Raw genomic sequence first — 19,605 nt, 5'->3', positions numbered from 1 at the left:
CACAGGCAATTTGAGTAACAGCTCCTCATTTAAGCTTTAGTTTTATAAAACCTTGTTTTATAGAGAATAATATCTTAACTAATCAGCTCTTAAATTGGGCCTTAAAATAGCTCCTTAATGATATATTGACTAAAAATAGAGGACACACTGCAAAGGTTGGACTAGAAAACCTTGCCTTGTAAAGAACACTGAAAACATAAGGGGGGGGGACAATTCCTCAGGATGCACTAAACTCCACTCAGAATGTGGTGCTATAGAAAAAAAACCAGGTTGCTGACCTTCAAAATAATATGAAAGGATTTCGAGCATATATCAGAGATTTTTCATGTGATAAGATTTATAGCAAGAATAATGTCTGAGTACTTTTAAACTCAACTCAAAGATAACTTCTAGGCTAAAGCAATTGATGTCTCTAAAAGAACAAAGCCCTCACAGTCACATAAGTGATCAAAAAACCTCATGCATTTTGGCATCCCCTTACTGCAGCCTCCCCAAATGCAAACACTTAAAAAACCCTCTCACATTTTAGTGCAATGACCTGGACTTAACTTCAAATATTCTGAACCTTTCCTTGGTACATTACCTAGTCTCCCTGGGAAACTACACTTGGAAAACTGGAAAAAAAGTGCTTCTCTTATTTTTCTTTATCTTTAGAGCTTCAGTCAATTCTAGAAATTGTTCCTGCAAGAAGTAAAGCTCTTCATCCACTGCATTCTGATCCAATCTGCTGTTGTTTTGGCAGCAATCAGGAGTCCTACTATATAGGTAGTATCACACACTAGGCCTCCCTAGAGAAATGTTACCATCGTGTCATTTGATTAAAACAAGGGAATAAATACACCCACAAGAGGAAAGTTCTGTGACTGCACAAACAATCCAGATTCTAACATTTCCTAAATTTTGAATGCCTGACATCAATATTAATGCAAGTTACTTTAAACACAGAATTTTCTATAATCCTGTATTCTAATTCTTCCTCAGAATATAGAAGGGGCAAGGGAGACAAGTTCTACCCGACGACTCAAGTGGGTCATCAAATCAGAAAAATCAAATCAGAAAAATCACACCTTTTTATACTGCACCTAATCCAAGGTGATCAATCCCACCCCATGAACATTAGGGAGCCAAAGGGCTGAAGTCACAGTATTGATGGCAGAGAAGTGCCATGAGTATATTAACTCTGGCAGTGACAGGGCAACAGCAAGTTTCAAAAAAGATGCAAAAAAAAGATCAAGGAAGCCTGGTTTGCATCCATCATGATCCTGATTCTATGCCAGGCACCGTGCAAGGAGACCATAAAGACAGGAAAAATAAAAAAAAAATTATAGGAATAAATGTACTTAGGAGGAAATAATGGCACATTCAGAGAAGAGCTGTGAAATTTGAGCTGCAGGGGCTTCGTTTCTTCTGCATCCAGCCTGATTAAATAATTGGGAGATACTCAAAGTGGTGAAAATGAAAGCCAGCTATATTTAGAGCTGCACTTCAGTTCATTTCCTATAGTCTAACAAGTGTGTGATTGTTGGGGATGAAGAAAAGCGTTTTGTTTTTAGTTAAATTAAGCCAGCAAAACTTTTTTGAAGTTACAGACACGTACACTGCCATCCATCCAAAATGGTCTGAGAAATGTCAAACACAGCAAGAGATATGTCTCACCAGCAACAAGTTTCATATCACAAGGCTGCAAAAAGGAAAACTGCTGACAAACCCATGTTAGGCTCTTATAGGACCTTACCTTAAGTGTTGTAGTGTTCTCATCATCTGACCACTGTTAAAAACAAGAACAAATCGAAGGTTACTGGATTCCTGAGGCATCTTTTATAATTTATGAGACAATCAGGATTCATACAGCTCCTACAACACACAGATCAAATCACTACCCCAGAGAGCGTAACATCACCATCTTCTGATTTTTTTGGTGTAAATTAAGACAGGAGAAGTACTGTGTATTCAGCAGAAGTGTTATTCTAAACGTATGGAAAAAAGACACCTATATATTTTAATTGTGATTTATACCACAAACTTAGGACATTTCAAAACTCAGTCTTCCCTGTCTGAAGCTTGTCTCCAGCACTTCCATCCTTGGACCCATGACCCATTAGTTTCACTTCTATTTCTTTTTCATCATTTTTCTGTCACCTCATACTTACAACATCTCTCACTGTTTTTCTTCTAAAATGTTCTTCTGACCTATTATGGCCTCAGAAACTTTCACTGGTTCCTGAAGTAACTCCTCCAAATGTAATCCTAATTTCTCAGGGTATGAAACTGCACTAAGTTCAACTCCAACATCCTTCAAAATTCCCTACTCATTATTACAAATGCAATTATCAAGAAATAAAAAAAGTCTTCTGTGAAAAAGCACAGAAACATTTTAAACCTTCCCTGATGTCACAGCATAAATAATGATGTTTCCATGTTTTTCAAGGCAACTACCACACAATTATTATTTCTGTGAAGAACTCTCCTCACCTACAATTATGCAGAAAAGGTTATACATTCGTATTTTTCTCAAGAGACTTGACATTAAGCTGCATTTTACACTGACCTGTATTTCCTCTGTGTCATCACTCCCCTCCTGAGCATGACTTGGTGGATCTTCTCTGAAACAAAAAATTAACAGGAAAAAAAAATTAAGCACCGGAGTTTGACTTGACCATATCCATTATATTTCCACAGCATTTCCAGCTGTTGATCTCCAAATGTTTTCATAAGAAGAGTAAACTTCAAAACCCCTGGCAGAGAAAAATCAGAGCAGGTATAGAAAATTAAAGCCTGCATTAGGCTGGGGCCCTCCCATAAACACTTTGCTTCTTTCAAATTAGCAGATTTTTTCTTCTAAAAACACTCTAATCAAAGCTTTTCGACACCCTATTTATTAATGATTCTTTTCCAGGTTTACTGTACTCTGACAGAAGCACAAATTAAACTTTTTTTTAACAAGTTTAGTTTAAATTATGCTTTGCCTCCATACTCCTTTTCCAATTAAAAATTCGTAAAACCTGAGTTTCAGATGTTGACCTGTGCATTTCTGATTCTGAGAGAAAATGTCCTCATACTCTGCACACAGAAAAGAAAGTCCTATGGAAAGTGGATAAGCAGCCATTAGTTTCTTCCTGAAAAGTTCCTTTTCCCACAGAGGTGAGATCTGTTGTAAACACTAAAGTATATGTGAGAAAGCACCTGATTGCAAATATTCCCTTGAAGCTTTTGAGTGACTTCTGAAGTTCTTTAGCCAATATAATTGTGATCCTAAAGGATCTTAAAGGAGCTCTTGAAGACTTATTTCCATCAAACCAGGGTAGGATCAAATGTGTATCCCTGCCAAAAGTCAAGTCTAACAAGCTCAGGCTCTGCAGTCCCTCTGTGCAGTTCCATAAGGATTAAACTATCAGTCCAGTTTTTGAGATCTGGAGGTCAAATATTGGTTTACTGAACATCAGGAGTGATCTTGGCCTTGACTGCAAGAAGATCACATTCACTTCTAGCTAAGCAAGTTGAACTCAGATTAAAAATGGCTTCCAAAAAGGATTTTCAACTGGAAACATCTTAAATTTATAATTTAAGTCAATCATACAGCTGCCCGTTATTCCATTAAGGCAGCAGAAATTGTTTGTACAGCACAACTGTAAAGTCAAACCCTCCATTTCAGCTTTTCTGAAGGCTTATTAAAATAAGCAGCTGCTGCTAAGTTGCACAATTCTACACAAGCAGGTGACAATACAACTTCTTATCCAAAATGGTTTAAAAAACAATTCTAGTTTCCTTGATACCCTTTAATAAAAAAGAATTTAAAAATTAAAAAAGACCTTTCCTCTTTACAAGGTGTTTAAACAGCTTCAGTTTTAAATAAATTGATAGCTGATAAATCAGACACAGCTCTGATTTCACTCACAGCCTGACTGGTTGGTCTGTGAGAGATAAACTACCAGTTAGGGAATTCTGGAGTGTGGATTGATTTCTGTGTTTGATCATTAACAAGATGCATGCAACAACCATTGCACAAGGAAGCCAAAAGCAGAAAACAAAGAGCAAGGCCTAGTTTCATAACAACTTTTTCTTCCATCTATCCACCTCGTTCTTCTCCATCCAAAATCTTGGCATGGGTATACACACAACACATTCAGCCATATCACACACATGGATTGCATGTGTGCAAAGGGTTATATAAAATCTTAGGATTACTGAGTTTGTATACAGCTTATTTTATTGAGAATTAAACTCAGGTAATGTCACTTCACCCCTGGATAGGGCAGCTGGCACAGGGATGGCGTGGGACAGGTCAAGCCTCCAAACTGACCTGACCAGATCCAAGCAAGCAAAGACAAACCAGCAGCTGAGCACCCCAGAGCCTGGGACACTCTGCAAGGAAAGGTGGGAAAAAATGAAAGGTCTGTCTCCACTTGGTCGAGAATGAAGTTTATTACATGGATTTTAGGATCTGCTTCAGCAAACCAAGTTTCACTATCAACAGTCAGCCCATTCCCATGCTCATACAGTATGAGGTTTACTGCAGCCAGACTGGACAAATTTAAAAAAACCTCATTATGCAAAATACAATATGTGTATGGAAAACAGTGCTGTGAACATGAAATGGTAAAATGTAAAACATAAAACATTTTTCTTTACCTTCCGGAAACCACGAGTGTTCCGTCATCCAGCAAATATTCTTTCACATTCTCTGGTAGAGGAAGTATAACACTGGAAGAAAACATGAAAATTTCTTTAATACCTTATTATTAATATTACTAGTTATAATAAAAAACTAGTTGAACAAAAGAATTTGTTTTTTTAACAGCACTTTTTTTTTTTTTTCAATAACACTGTGTTTTATCCTCTAACACTATGAAAAAACAATTCTCTTTCTCCCCTCTTATCCCTTACCCAAAGGGCAATGCCAGTTTTCCCTCCGGGGAAGTACAGGACAAAGCGACAAAAGTTAGAGATGAAATACAGAAAAATGCCCCACTCCTTCAAAGCTCTAAGAAATTTAAAGTAAGTGTGTGGCCTGCGAAGAGACAACATGTTGCTCAAACTAAAGGTTTCCCTTCTGAGATCCAAACCAAAATTACCCCATACCATCCTAATGCTCCAAAAATGCAGGACTATCATTAAACTGACCAAAAACAAGCCTGTGCTAAACCTTACAAAACATAAAAGACCCAATACTTTGATTACTAAAAGCCTGGTGTCAGCACTTTTTGATCCCACAGGGCAGCTACCTCAAGCTTGACTTTCCTGAGTTACTGGTAGTTCTTGTAACCGTCCTGTGACCTGCAGCAGCACCTCAGAAACTGTGGAATTCCCTACAGCTTCCAGAAATACACAGGAACACCAAGTCAGCCACTTGGTTTGGACCTATTCAGCCACAACTTCTTCCAGGAGGAACAGCAGTGTGGATAGTTGGATGTGGATATTGGGAACAGTATGGCCATCAGCTGGCACTCAACAGGGAATCCCACCAGGAGAGCAGAGAGTACAGGGTTTCTGATGTGTCCCAGAGCTGCCCAAAACATCCCCTCAGGGTGTAGGGACAAGACCCCAACTCTAGGGACTCCGGCTGATGGCTTGATCAAACCTTCCCCACCTCCATCCCATATCTGCCCTGAATGGGTCCCCTCTGTTTCACCCAAACCTGTCCCAAAAAAAGCCCATTTCCAACCCAGCCCAGCCCCACAGAATCACAGGTCAGGCTGGAACAGACCACAATGGGTCATCTGGATCCAACCTCCCTGCTCAAGTGGGATCATCTTAAGAGCACATGGCACAGGACTGTGTGCAGATAGTTCTGGAATATCTCCAGTGAGGGAGACTCCACACCCTCTCTGGGAAATCTGTTGTACTGCACAAATCACAGTGCTGTTACTGCACGGAAAAGAAGTTCTTCCTCATATTCAGCTGGAACCTTCTGGGCATCAGTTTCTGCCCGTTCCCTCTTGTCCTATTGCTGGGCAACACCGAGGAGAGCCTGGTCCATCCTCTGACATCCTCCTTTAGATGTTTATACACATTAATGAGGTCCCCTCCCAGTCCTTACAGTACCTGAAGGGAACTTACAGATGGGGCAAGACCATTTACAAGAGCATGTAGTGACTGGACAAGGAGGAATGGGTTCAAATTGAATCAGAGTAGGTTTAGATTAGATTAGGTTTAGATTTAGTTTAGGTTAGATATCGGGAGATAGGAGGGTGGTGGGACACTGGTAGAGGTTGTGCAGGGAAACTGTGGATGCCCCATCCCTGCAAGTGTCCAAACCCAGGCTGGAGGGAGCTTGGAGCAACCTGGTCCAGTGGAAGGTGCCCCTGCCCCAGGTCAGGGGGGTTGGAACGAGATGATCTTTAAGGTCCTTTCCAACCCAGACCATTCAGTGTTTCTCGAGGCTGAACAGGCCCAGCTCCCGCAGCCTTTCCTCGTAAGAGACAATTCCCTTCATCATCCCTCCAGCCCCTTCATCGCCCTCACTCCCCTCCCCTGGACCCGCCCCAGGAGCTCAGCGTCTCTCTCGCACTGAGGAGCCCAGAACCGGACACGGCACTCCAGGAGACCCTCACCAGGGCTGAACGGCGGGGCAGGACCACCTCCCTCTACCAACACTCCTCTACCCGCTCCCACCCAGCCCCGCACACCGCCCACCCTCACCCCACACCACTCCCCTACACCCCGCCTCCCCCAGCCCCGCACCGCCCTCACCTGCGGATGGTGACGGCCTTGAAGAGCGGGTACCACACGGAGAACTGGCAGTGCACCACCTGCTCCTTCTTCATTCTCCTCCTCCTCCTCCTGCCCCTCAGCGCGGCCGCTCCCGGAAGCTCCGGCTCGGCCCGGAACCTCCCGCGCAGCTCCGGGCGCCGCCCGGCGCCATCGCGGACGCACCGGCCCCGCCCCCGCCGCCTCAGTGCTGCCGGCGGAGCCGCCGCTGTTCCCGCGGCTCCGCTCTCTGCTGCCCTGCCCCGAGCCGCCGAATAGCTGAGTAACGTGTCGCTGTTTTAGGTCCTGCTGTCGTCTCTGTGCCTGTCTGTCCCCCTGCATGGAGTTGTTTCGTGGAGTCATGGAGTGCAAACGGGTTGGAAGGGAACTTAAAAGATCTCGTTCCATGGGCAGGGACACCTCCCGCTAGACCAGGTTGCTCAAAGCTTTATCCAGCCTGGCACTGAACATTGCCAGGGTTGGGGCATCCACAGCCTCCATGGGCAACCTGTGTCAGTGTCTCACCACCCTCACAGTAGAGAATTTCTTCCTAATATCGAACCTAAATTTCCCCCGTTTGAGTTTGTACCCATTACTCTGTCCTGTCACTACAGTTCCTGATGGAGAGTCTCTCTCCGGCTTCCCTGTAGCCCCTTCAGGTACTGAAGGTGCCCTGGGGTCTCCACACAACCTTCTCCCCTCCAGGCTGAACAGCCCCAATTCCTTAGCCTGTCTCCGTAGGGCAGGTGCTCCAGTCCCCTCATCAACTGTGTGGCCTCCTCTGGACTTGCTCCAGCAGTTCCACGTCCTTCTTTTGTTGGGGATGCCAGAGCTGGACGCAGCACTGCATGTGGGGTCTGACCAGAGCAGAGCAGAGGGGCAGAATCCCCTCCCTTGCCCTGCTGCTCCTTTTGTCACAGTCCAGGACGCTTTGGCTCTCTGGGCTGCCAGCTTGCACTGCCAGCTCATGTTGAGTTTGTCATCAACCACTCTTTCCTTTCGTTTTTGTCCCAAGTCAAGTAATAACTGAGTAATACGTTCCTTTTTAAGCCGCGTGGTTCTGCTGTCGTCTCTGTGCCTGTGTGTCCCCTGCATGGCGTTGTTTCCATCCGGTGTTTCCTCACACGCTCTCCCATCTGCTGTTTGGGGACGTTTCCCTCAGCCCTCACAGCTGTCTGGGAGTTTGATAACAACGTGGAGATACTGCTAACCCTCCTCTGCTCATGAAAGATAGTCCTTGTTGTTGCTGTTTGTCCTGCAGTTATTTTTCCATGTTTTACTTGGCACTGAGTGGGTCATGCGTGCTGCTAAATACCATGACAAAAATGAAACATTTCCCCCCCCCCCATTTTCTCCCTCTCCCTTTCTCCCATCAACTTCTGCTAATTAATTGATTTTGTTTCTAGAATTCCTTTTTGTTTCAGCCACAAGTTTAAAGTGACTTGGGAGCTTTTAATGATGTTTGTCATCAGCACACATATCTCAAACTGCTGTTGGGTAAATCGTGCATAAAACACTGCCAGTGTCCCTTTTGCAGGTTATTTATAAGAAAACTTGTATTTTGTTTTATCTTGAGCTTGCTTTAGGACACCATTGCTGAGCTTCCATTAAACCTGGTTGCTGTCAGCTGGGATGTGTGTTTGGATCAGAGACTGTCTTCTGAAAAGTGATTTAGAAAAGCTAATCCATATATGTAAGGGTTAACATTAAAGTACAGTTCTGACACTTTGGCTTCTCTCTTGAGCTGATTCATGGGCCTCAGTTGGCTTAAGATTTTTACTCCTGGGAAGGATAATTTTTGAACTGCAGAATGACTGGACGTTGACTTCAAAGGAAGCCACTCAATAAAGGAATAAGCAATGGGAATAAAGTTACATGTTTTATAAATGGCATGCCTTGTGCATGACTGAGTTTGACCCCAACATGAAATAAATGAAAGAAGTAGCATGATTTGCCAGCTAAAGCCCATAACACTGTCCACAAAAATGCTAGAGGAAAGCAAAGAAAAAAAAAAAAAAAAAATTTTCTAGAAGCAGGAATTGGCCAAACATTTGTTTTCCCCATAATTTATAGTTTGAGTGCTGTTGATTCATGTTAAGGCAGCTGATAAATGTGAGCACTGTGACATATTCTTAAGATTGCATTGATAACTGTTAAAATGTATATTTAGAGCTCATGCAATCCTAAATGAGCCAGGTTCCCAGGCTGCTGTGTGAGCTGCCTTGTGTTTTAATTCAAATGATACAGGGGGAATTTTGTGATAGAAGAAGAACCTTCCTGTCAGAGGGCTGGAAGGCAAGGGCTGTTCTGAAGCCAAACAGGGCTTTAGAAACCTAACGTTGTAGTGTTAAATTCAATTTTCAGTTGCTAATTTTGTTCATGAACAAGAGGTGTTACCACCCTTGACAGCATGACCAACGTGAGAAACCAGAACTGCAGCCCTTGTTTAACCAAATGGCATTTCAGCTTCATAACAGCCACGACTCTCACTCTTACAGCCAACTGAATTTGGGAAAAATTACTTTTTGGTGGAACTTTTAAAAATGTCACCATACATAGAGTTACTGCACCCACTTGTGGAGGAGGCCCGAACTACAGAAGCTGAGACAGAGCAGTTTCTTCCTCTCTCTTTGAGGTGTTCACCCATTTTAGATTTTAGTGATAATTCAAACGACTGAAACTGTATATTTTTTGTTATTTTAAGTAGCAAGTCACCCTTGAATCTGTCAGCAGAGAGCAAGCTGTGTTGAAAAGCCATGAGATAAGGTTCTAGTATGTTTTTGTAGCTGATGTAGGTGAGTATTAATCCTGTTGTACAAACCATTACTCCAGGTGCTTGTGGGATTTGGGGAACGACTGTGGTAATCCATGTTTGAGAGAGATACACTGATACTTGTAAGCTTCTGCAGAAGGATTAGTGTGATCCATGGAACAGGATTTCCTGTGAGGGAGAAACTAAAAGAGGAAGATGTACTCAGTCCCATCCAAAAAAAAAAAAACCTCAACAAGGATATGGTTCCCTGTCTACTCCTCTGGTGTATTTATATTGACAATGCAAAAGGCTGTAATTCCATCCAAATGTGGGAGGTGAATTTGTTGTAGCTGGGTTTGTCAAGTTTTTATGTTTTTAAGGCTTTATACTTCAGGCATCACACAGAGCCTCCTTTGTTTCCTCTGGGTGACCAGGAACCTCTTGGAACTGCTGTCCTGGGCTGTGCTGCTTTTGCATAAGTTTGGTGGAAAGCTTGATCTTGTATTTGAGAGTCACAGCAAGAGACCGTGGCCATTGTCCAGATAAAACTCTTAAATCCTAAGTGAAGGGAGTTCCACACATTGCTGGCTCAAGAACAAATGGGTAACAACTGAGTGACCTAACATGGGATAGAAATTGGAAGATAAGCAAGTGAGGTTCTTGAACAGTTTTTCATACAAATAGGGGTAAGGTAGTTAATAAGCCTGCATAGTTTTGAGTTGGAGCTTCATGGCTTTAAGAAAAGACTATAGAATGTATTTTTGAAGGAACAGTTGGGTTTAACAGGTCAGGGTTTCTTTTCAAGACTTATGTTACATAAAACCAACCTGAATGTTTGGCCTTGAATGTTTGGCCTGCTTCATCCAAAAACACTGTCTTGAGGAAGAGCCTGCCCTGTGTGCAGACTGAGGAAGTGGATTTATGTAGGTTAGTTTTACTCCTGCTGATAAACAGAAATGTTTAGTACTACCTATTCCTTTTAACTACTTCTTGGAATTAAACCCAGTCCAGTATGTAAGAAAGCTGATTGTTGCTCTTACATGTTTCACAAATGTGCAGTAGCTGTTATCATAAAAGAATAAAGATGGAGTGAAAAATGAAACTGCTAAAATTTAGTGTGACAAGAGAAAGTCTTCACACACTTCTGGTGCTCTTCATTGCTACAGATCACACAGAGCCTTATTAAACCATAGTTGGAGCATGGAAAGATTCCTGTTGACTTCATGGAAAGTTAATGGTATGGAGGAGAGACATCTTCAAGATTATCTTGTCTCTCCTGGTGTTTAAACTGGTTGGCTGCTTCTCACTGGCTTTTGCTTGATGATTCATGATGATTTTCAGGACTTCAGGATTCCACCTTAACAGAGATGAGCTTCCTTGGTGTGTCTCTGTGCTGAAAGTGCTTTGGGCAGATATCCAGCTGCCTTTTTCAGGGTGTTGGGCACATCAGTCCCAGTGAGAGACTGACCTGCTTTGATCACACCAGCTCCACGTGCCTCCTGCACTTTCAACGTGTGGCTTTTTGACCTTGGTTTTTGGTGGAAGGTCGAGTCATGTCCGTGTTTATTTGTGATGTGTGTAAGGTAGAGGTAGGTTCTAGTTCTGATTCCTAATAGCACACGGTTTTCACCACTGAAATCCTCTTGGTATAAGGGTTTTTTTCCACTTCCACAGTGGAGTGTGTGGTCCTGTTATCCACACACTGTTGGCAGAGCATTTCACCCAGATCAGAATGAAACAATTTGACTGAAGTGGATGAATTTTGTCTGTGTGTGTGTGTGTGACATTTGAATAGTTAAGAAGGGTGTCTTTGGCCAGCATAGCTACTCAGCAGCTGATAGGACTATTACAACTATGCAAGTCAGGGTTTTGATCCAAATTTACGTTTCTCCGTTGAGTTATTTGACTCTGAAACCATTGGGTGGAGCCGAAAATGTGAATTGAACTTGCCATCACACGTCCCTGGCTTCCTCCAGCAAGCTGCATTTGTTAGGTTAGAATGCAGAAATGAACCTTTTAACTTTACACCGAAATCAAATATTGACTTAGTGTCATATATATCTGGACTTTGCACAGGGGGGGAAAGCCTGACATTCCCGAAAATGGCAGCTGAGAGATCCACAGAAGTTAAAAAAACAGCTAAACAATTCGTCGTTAAGGAAAAGGTACAGAATGCTTGGGTTTAACGTGTGTTGTTGTAAATAACAATTATTTGAGACTGATCAGAGTGTTTGTGAGTGCAGAGTACAAAATGCTGTAAATGCTGTATGTTTGTAAAAATCTTTTCAATAGATAAAACACTACTTGATGGTCAGAGAGTTTAAAAGGGGTGACATTTTGTGGAAATAATCATACAGATTATCAACGGGGAGAGAGAAATCTACAGTGCTACAGTATTTTAAGCTGCTGCTTTTTGTTTCAGATTTTGCATCTGATTCTTGTATTTTCTGTTCAGGGGTTTGCATGTTCAGAAATAATGCTGATACCTCTGAGAGACCTTACAAATCAGTGGATCGTGAAACTCAGCCTTGTTTTCTGTTCCTTTAAGAAGAACCACTAAGGGTTTCCTTAACATTTAGGATTGTACCACCTTTCATGTTTTCTGAAAGGGTTTGAATCTAGATAATTGCTGTTCTAAAGACATGGGTGAGGAAGTAATAAGATTAATATCAGGTCCTGAGGAAGGATTCTGGAAGTACTTCTGGGTGCTTATTAGGAGCACTTTCACCCTAATTTAAGCTGCCTCTATTTGTTTCAGTTCCCTTTTAAGTGAATTCTTAAAAGTTAATCTTTGGTGTTAAGGCAGGTTTGGCAGCAGCCTCACGCTGTTGTTACAACACAAATGTAGTTTTTTCTATTGTTCTTCCGTGGAGTAAACACAGTCTTGTCATTTCTTTAGGTTTCAAGGTACAAAACCATTTCAGGAAATAAGAGATTTGTTTAGATTATATTTATGTCTTTTCCCTTGAATATTTTTTTAATATGAATATATCTCAAGCATTAAGGAGTTTCATTTTTGAAACTTTTTGGGTTTTCTATTAAGACCTGTTTTCTTGCAGGCAGAATTTTCATTTATTCTCCTTTTTTTTTTTTGGGGGGGGGGTGTTTTGTTTGGGTTGTTTTGTTTTGTTTTGTTTGTTTGGGGTTTTTGTGGGGGTTTTTTGGTGGTTTTGTTGATTTGGTTTGTTGTTGTTTGGTTGGTTTTTTTTCATAATGCCTCTTTGTTATCCTCTTTTGAAATATTGTATTTTTTTGTGTCACCAGCAGTTTATAATTGGATCTTACATATTTTAAACTATTTAGGTTTTTCACTCATTTTGTGGGCTTAATACAGGGAAGTATTTACCCTGCCTCTGCCACCAGCCTTTTTGTTAGAAGGGGTTCTGTAACTCAGCAGTAACTGTGTGGTCTGATGTTGGAATACCTTCTTCCATGAAAGTGGCAGCTGATTTTATTTCATTTCTCCTGTTTCTGGGAACACACAGTCAGGCTGTTGTAAGCAAAGCAGATGTTCTTTGCCCATCAAAGTAAACTGCTGGGCTAATACCTAGGGATTTTTCCCTTTTAAGTGAATTACATAAAAAAATGAGGAAACATCACAGGGAAAACAAACTCATTCAGCTCAGAAAAGACATTTTGTCATGGTGGTAATGCTAAGAACTCAGTCAGCAGCCCTCAGAAATCCTGAAAGGATAGGTATGTATCAGTCTCACAGCTGCAGAAAACAGCAGTTACACAAGGCCACAACCTGAGATCTTTCAGGGAAAGTTTCGGGATAGTTTGGTTTTCAGTCTTTCATTCCCAGCTGTTGGGCTGTGCTCTCTGCTGAGTGGACACTCAGGAGCACCAGTGTAGGTAAAGTCTCTGCAGCCCAGAGACCCTTTTGCAGCTGAAATATGACCCTTGCAAAATCCTTCTAAAAAATGAGGACTTTCCAGTACATAAAATCCCACTGAATTCATTGAAACTTGATTATAAAAGTAATATTAAGAAAAGTATTTTCTTGGGCCTATTTTCTATTTCTATTCAAGAACTTAGAGTAAATATTTTTGGGGTTTTTTTTCCTGTATTAGCAACAGGAATGTTGTTGCACATTCCTGCATGTATTGTGATGCTGAAATATTTTCCTCTAAAGAATCCAAAAATAGTCATGTTGTTTCTCCCAAAAGCCCCCAAATCTTTGGGATTAATCTTGTAATGTATTTAACAAAGAATTCTTTGTTTTAGGTAATTGCAGAAAGAAAATGGTTGAAGCTTGAAGAAACAACTTACACTGATCCCTTTGGGAAAACCAGGTAACTGCCTCTGTGGTATTTCTGATTCCTGTAACGTTCTCAATTGTGCAGACTGGCCCCAGGCTAGAGAACATGAGCATTACAAACCCATCACTCCACACAAGATGAGAGCTGTTCACTGTGCAGTTCCTTTAGAATTCCTGCTGTTCAGAGAAGGGAATCTCACCCCAGCAGATGTGCTGGCATGTGGGATCAAATTTGGCTCCTAAATCCTCTTGGGCACATTGAACCTTGGATTATGTTGCTTTTCCAGCTCCTTGTAAAGATGCTACACAGAAGCAGTTCTAGACTATGGCAATCAGTCCATCCTGTGGCTTTTCTGGTTCTTCATTAAGGGCTCCTTTTTCCCTGCTGATGGTGCTGGATCTTGCATATTACTGACAAATTAATGTCCTCTTGTATAGTATCGTGTCTGTCCAATTCTCTTGTACCCTTTACTGTTGCTGTAGTTATCCAGATGTGACACCATGGTTTTAGTTCCCTGCCCTTAATGTGTTAGACTCTGGACAGATATCTTTCTCTAGTGCCTCTCAGTTCATCAGCAAAATATCCTCTTAAAAGTAGCAAGATTGGAGCTTCTGTAGAAGGATTTATATTGCTGGTGGGGTTTTTTGTTTTTACTCATCCCATTGCTTATGTTGAGAGAGAAGCTTGTGTCTTCCTTGCCTGTGTGCTCCTTATGTGCTCCAGCAACTGAGCTGAGAGTTCATAGCTCACCCTATAAATCTTATGCAAGAGCAAGATAAAAGATGGAATTCACATGGTCTTGTTACAAAATTGTACTTCAAAATCTGACATGTTTTATATATAAATTGCTTTATTTTGCTCTTTTCCAAGATGACTATTATAAGACTTGCCTGTTCTGTGACAGTCATTTATGCCTTTCCCTTGTTTTTAGTGATTTAAACGATCGTTAATTAACTATTTTCTCTCTCCCACTTTAAGCAGGCAAAATAAAATGATGCTACAGACATTTTATAGTATATGACAGGGCCTACCCAGGACCAGCTGCTTTCTTAGGAGGCCTCCCCATGTGATGATATATTTTGCTTTTAAATGAAAGTAGCAAGGGTAGAAGACAAGTTACATATTCATTTGTTCTTTTCTCTGTGTTAAACAGAACTTGGGAAAGTGTAAAGCGGACTGGCAACAAGAAGGGAGTCACAGCTGATGGTAAGACATTGGTGGCTTTTTTTTGGTGGCATTTTTTTTCCTGTGGAAGTTCTGATAAACTCACAGTGCAGACTTAGAGCTGAGCTGCTTCTGAGCGAATGAGGATGTGGAACAGGTAGCTCAGCAGAGCTTTCTATACCCCAGAGCTAATGAAATGCCAGCTTCAGTGCTGAACAATCAGATCCCAAGATCCCTGGATTCACTTTAGGGTGATGGAGCAGTTCCAAAGACATGATGGCTGCCCTGATACAGAGTAGCTCACAGCCTGGTGGGTTGTTAGAGGGGCTAAGGACACAGTTGTCTTTGGGCACAAGAGGAACGTGATTTAGCCATGAGAGCAGCATAGTAGAAGGTTCAATACAGAGGCTTCCAGAGAGTCTCTGCAGGCAGGAGAGCCTTTCCCTAGATATTGGTGGGCTGAGGGTGAGTCTTGCATCCTACATGTGCCTCTCATTTGCTGGGATGCTTTGAAGATGCAGTTTGGGGCTTTTATTTCACCTTGATATAAATGATATAGATTCTGGAGCAGGCATCTAAATGTTTAATGCTCACAGTAGCAGTGCTTCTGTGGATCTAGCACTAAATACTCATTTTCTGCTGTACTCAGACTCTCTGTCCTCTGTGGCTGTTGCAGGGGTAGCAGTGATTGCAGTGCTGCAGAGAACTCTGCACTATGACTGCATTGTCCTGGTGAAACAGTTCAGGCCCCCAATCAATGGCTACTGCTTGGAATTCCCTGCAGGTAAGTGACTGAAACATTAGGATGAGTCACATTTAGTTCAGTGTGTTTAGATGTGCTTAGAGTGTCAGCTGGAAACTGTGCTGAGCTCAGTGTGCTATTCCAAAATAGGAATATTTGATAATGAAGAAAACAAAATGAGCTTGTTTCAGGAAACTGGAGAAAATTCTCTCCACTTCTCCTTTCTCTAGGAGTAGAAGCATTCAGCTTCTTTCCCTCATGAGAATATTAGTGCTGTTTCCTGGGAAGGTAGAACTGATCATTCTGTAGATGATCAGTTAAGGATGTGAGGAGCAGCACGATGAATCCAGAAGCTGGAATCCTTCCTAATGCTTCAGTTTATCCCTCTGTAAATACAGGGTAGTGAGGATGTTTCACCTCTTCCATAACACTTGATTAGATCTTGGGATGGGTATTGCAGTTAAGTGGTAGGCTTTTAATTATTCTTGTCTATTATTTATCTCACAGGCCTCATTGAGGAAAACGAGTCAGCAGAAAGTGCTGCACTGCGAGAGCTGGAGGAAGAAACTGGGTACAAGGGGGAAGTCGTTGAATGTACTCCAGGTCTTTGCTTTTTTTTTATTTTCCCACCAAAGCTACTTCTGTCTTTGAAGGCTACTCTAAATGTCTAAAATGCTTTAAACCAAAGATAAAAATCCATGCAGCAAAGCCTACATAGATTAGCAGAGCAGCATCTCATGGCTGTATCAGTGAAACTTTGGTCCTTTTGTGAGTCAGTTGCTGAGCTTCTGCTAAACGTACAGGTCTGAAGTAAAAGTTGGATGTCTGTAGGGAGAAAACTGCCATTAATCAGGATCCTACACAAAACCCAAGTCTTCAAGCTGTGATTTGGCATTTTAGTATAAATGTCTAAATTACTGGACTTCTGTGAACAGCATCTGAGAACTTAGGTAGAAAAAAATAGCTGCATGATGCAGTGTGAGTGGAGGTCACGCTCCTGTCAGCTGTGGGGAGGTGACAGGACTCGGGTTTTCCAACTGGAAAGAAGGAGAGAATAATTAGAGTAAATTCAGACATCTTTGGAACGTGATTATTGCCAATCCCATGTTTCCTACATAAAATGAAGGTAAAACAAGGATCAGAAATCAAACTTGACAAGGTAGAAACTTGATACGATTAGATACGATTTCAAGGCAATGTCATTGCAGTTGAGACCTGATTCTCAGTTATTGGTTACAACTGCATGCTGGGGACAGAGAGGTGAAAGCAGGTGATGGCAAAGGTGATGAATCCAATAGACTGAAAAAGTCTGTAATGGGTAGTTTATAGTTAAATCTTCAGTCTATGGAATGGAAAGTAAACTTAGCTGCTGAAAAACAAGACTTACCAGGGATCTGTAAGAGAGCTGAGAGTTACAGAAACATTTAATTTTACTTTTTTTTTTTTGTAATTTAATGTTACATTTAAGAACATGTGAAAGCAAAGGTTTCGCTGCTCTTCCAGCATGAATGTATGACAAATATATGTTCTGTGGTATCAGATACATTTCTGTGAAAGCTTTTGTTACAATGTCAAGTTGCCTGACTCCTGCTTTGGAAAATGAACCCTCTCCATGTGCTTGTTTGGCAGCTCTGTGCTTGGACCCAGGTATGTCAAACAGCACCACACACATCGTGAATGTCATCATTAATGGAGATCAGGCTGAGAATACGAGACCTAAGCAAAAACTTGGTGAGTTTTGTACCACTCCTTTGAAAATTTTGAGAAGATAACAAAAGGATGGGTTTAAAAGAACTGACCCCATCACTGCATCTCTTCTGTCCCAGCTGATTGGAATGCTGCAGGTCCTTAAAATCACATCCAGCAGTCTAGATTAGCAGAGTGTGCCTCTATGTTGAATTCACTGGGGAGGCCCAGATGTGAAGTGTCAGCTGTTGGCACACCCAGAAGGAGACATTTTGGTGCCAAACTTCAGTGAGGGCCATGAGCACTTGAGAACCTACATACTCTTCTCCATTGTAGCTTCGCTCTGGAAGTAATTACACCATCAGTCAGCTATGAAAATGCTTTTTAATTGTAAACTCTAGTGTGTTTCAAATCCCTGACCTTACTACTTGTTTTTCACTTGCAGATGATGGAGGTATGTAACGTGACTGTGCTCCCATTGGCAAGCGTGATCTTCAGATCCCAAGTTTTACTTAGAAAATGTCAGTTAAAACTAGTTTTTATTTGTGCTTGGTTAATCTCCTGACCCTCATCAAATGTGCCCGAGATTGACTTTGGCCTAGACATGAAAATTCCTGTGGGGCGTTATCACGTCAGTTAATCTTTCCAAGTATTGCACCTACAGCAGCAGCATCTCGGGAAATACAGATCACTGAACCCACGAGAGCTGTAGGTCAAACCCCAAACACAAATAATTCAGAGAGACAGGGGAGGTGTAAGCAGCACAAATCCATCGTGAACAACCCTTTTGTTTTGTGCTGATTTGATCCTGAATGCATCTCCAACCCATTCCTGTACAGTAGAAAGCCAGTCAAAAGCCCACTTCGGCCGCGTATTTTCCATTCTCAGAAGGGAAAAGGTCTCCTTTTAGCTCTCAGCTACACTTTGTTTGCAGCTGTTTGCCAGCTTCTTTCTGCCAGATGTGTTTTTTAATGACCCCAGTCACTGCCTTCCCCCATTTAATCACCTTTTTCTGACACATGAAGGCTCACAGCTTTTGGATGGTGATGACCTCAGTTTCTTTCCCCTTCTAAGTTGCAAGGAACAGGACACTGAAGGGAATTTCTCTCCTGTTCACTGATTTAAGGGTGCATAAATTTTTTTCTTCTCTCCTAGAATTTGTGGAAGTTATTTCACTTCCAAAGAACGACCTACTGCAAAGAATTGATGGTAAGAGCTTTCTAACATATTAAATGCACAAAAGTGAGCTTCAGGCACCCCGTAGCTTCTCTTCTCAGAGCTCCTCATGGCATTTCTCATCCTAGAATACTGTATCTTAAGCAAAAAGCCATGAGAGACCTGACCAGGTATGAGAGTTGGCATTGAGAATTCCTGTCTGGAATGCTACACATCTTCATTTTAGTAAAGGACTTACATTTCTGTAGAGGAGATGTTTTAACAGCACCTCATGGTTTGTTTTGTTTTGTTTTCAGAACTAGTGGCAGAGGAACACCTTGCAGTAGATGCCAGGGTTTACACTTACGCCCTGGCTCTGAAATGTGCAACAGAAACACCTCTCCAAGTTCCCTTCATGAAGTTTTAAAGCTGGACAATGAGAAACTTAGTAGAAAACAAGTCAGATGGCTTAGAAGCACAACTCTTCTTGTAATCGAGGTCCTTTGCTTTACTTGTAGAGCAAAAAAAAATATTTGCAGGAATGATTCTGATATTTTTATTTGGAATTATGTAACTGACAAAAAGCATTTCTTCTAACTGCTCTATCAAGCCTTGACAGACTCTCCATAATAAAAATACTGTTTAATTTTCAGAATAGCTCGTTTCTCATTACATTTTTCTGCACTTGTGGATAAGTATGAGGAAGATGCCAAGGTAACTGTGGTTAGTGTTGTACCACGTGTTCCAAAGGAGGCAAGTGGCAGGAAGAGCCACACTCTTCCCACACACATACACACACAAACAGCAGCATTCAACTCAAACAGCCTGGAGAAGGGAGACTGAGGGGAGAGCTCATGGTGGTCTGCAGCTTCCTCATGAGGGAAGCAGAGGGGCAGGCACTGATCTCTGCTCTGTGGTGACCAGGGACAGGACCCATGGGAATGGCCTGCAGTTGTGTCAGGGGAAGTTTAGGTTTGGAGGTTTAGGTTGGATATTAGAAAAAGGTTCTTCCCCCAGAGGGTGGTTGGGCACTGGAACAGGCTCCACAGGGAAGAGGTCACAGCACCAAGCCTGACAGAGTTCAAGAAGTGTTTGGATGATACTGTGGGGTACATGGTGTGACTCTCAGGAATGTCCTGAGCAGGGCTAAGGGTTGG

General features: G+C 41.9%; 2 protein-coding genes across 2 annotated transcripts in view; one reads left to right on the top strand and one right to left on the bottom strand.

Annotated features, from left to right (window-relative positions):
- CDC123 (cell division cycle 123) overlaps nucleotides 1–6,834 on the bottom strand; it is a 32,216-nt gene extending 25,382 nt beyond the window's left edge. Inside the window, exons 1-4 of the mRNA XM_032688035.1 lie at nucleotides 6,691–6,834; nucleotides 4,630–4,701; nucleotides 2,549–2,603; nucleotides 1,736–1,768 (exon numbers count right to left, since the gene is read on the bottom strand). Of these exons, the coding sequence (XP_032543926.1) occupies nucleotides 1,736–1,768; nucleotides 2,549–2,603; nucleotides 4,630–4,701; nucleotides 6,691–6,764 (234 nt within the window). The 5' untranslated portion in view covers nucleotides 6,765–6,834. The remainder of the gene's footprint in view (nucleotides 1–1,735; nucleotides 1,769–2,548; nucleotides 2,604–4,629; nucleotides 4,702–6,690) is intronic.
- A 4,613-nt stretch (nucleotides 6,835–11,447) lies between these two features.
- Nucleotides 11,448–19,098, top strand: NUDT5 (nudix hydrolase 5). The gene is made up of 9 exons (XM_032688036.1): nucleotides 11,448–11,604; nucleotides 13,667–13,734; nucleotides 14,855–14,907; nucleotides 15,542–15,649; nucleotides 16,115–16,210; nucleotides 17,237–17,338; nucleotides 17,739–17,747; nucleotides 18,449–18,502; nucleotides 18,766–19,098. Exons 1-9 carry the CDS (start codon nucleotides 11,542–11,544, stop codon nucleotides 18,873–18,875), a joined length of 663 nt encoding a protein of 220 aa, XP_032543927.1. The 5' UTR covers nucleotides 11,448–11,541; the 3' UTR covers nucleotides 18,876–19,098.
- Nucleotides 19,099–19,605: the final 507 nt, after the last annotated feature.

This window comes from Chiroxiphia lanceolata, chromosome 5 (assembly GCF_009829145.1).
Source record: "Chiroxiphia lanceolata isolate bChiLan1 chromosome 5, bChiLan1.pri, whole genome shotgun sequence".
NCBI classification, from domain to species: Eukaryota; Metazoa; Chordata; class Aves; order Passeriformes; family Pipridae; genus Chiroxiphia; species Chiroxiphia lanceolata.
This window is presented reverse-complemented; position numbering and strand designations above follow the sequence as displayed.

What these genes read in the sequence shown, in the direction of transcription:
- NUDT5 (XM_032688036.1), top strand. Translation starts at nt 11,542, where the DNA reads ATGGCAGCTGAGAGATCCACAGAAGTTAAAAAAACAGCTAAACAATTC. An exon ending in CTGCTTGGAATTCCCTGCAG is followed by an intron (nt 15,650 to 16,114) that starts GTAAGTGACTGA and finishes TTTATCTCACAG; the next exon opens with GCCTCATTGAGGAAAACGAG. An exon ending in CCTACTGCAAAGAATTGATG is followed by an intron (nt 18,503 to 18,765) that starts GTAAGAGCTTTC and finishes TTTTGTTTTCAG; the next exon opens with AACTAGTGGCAGAGGAACAC.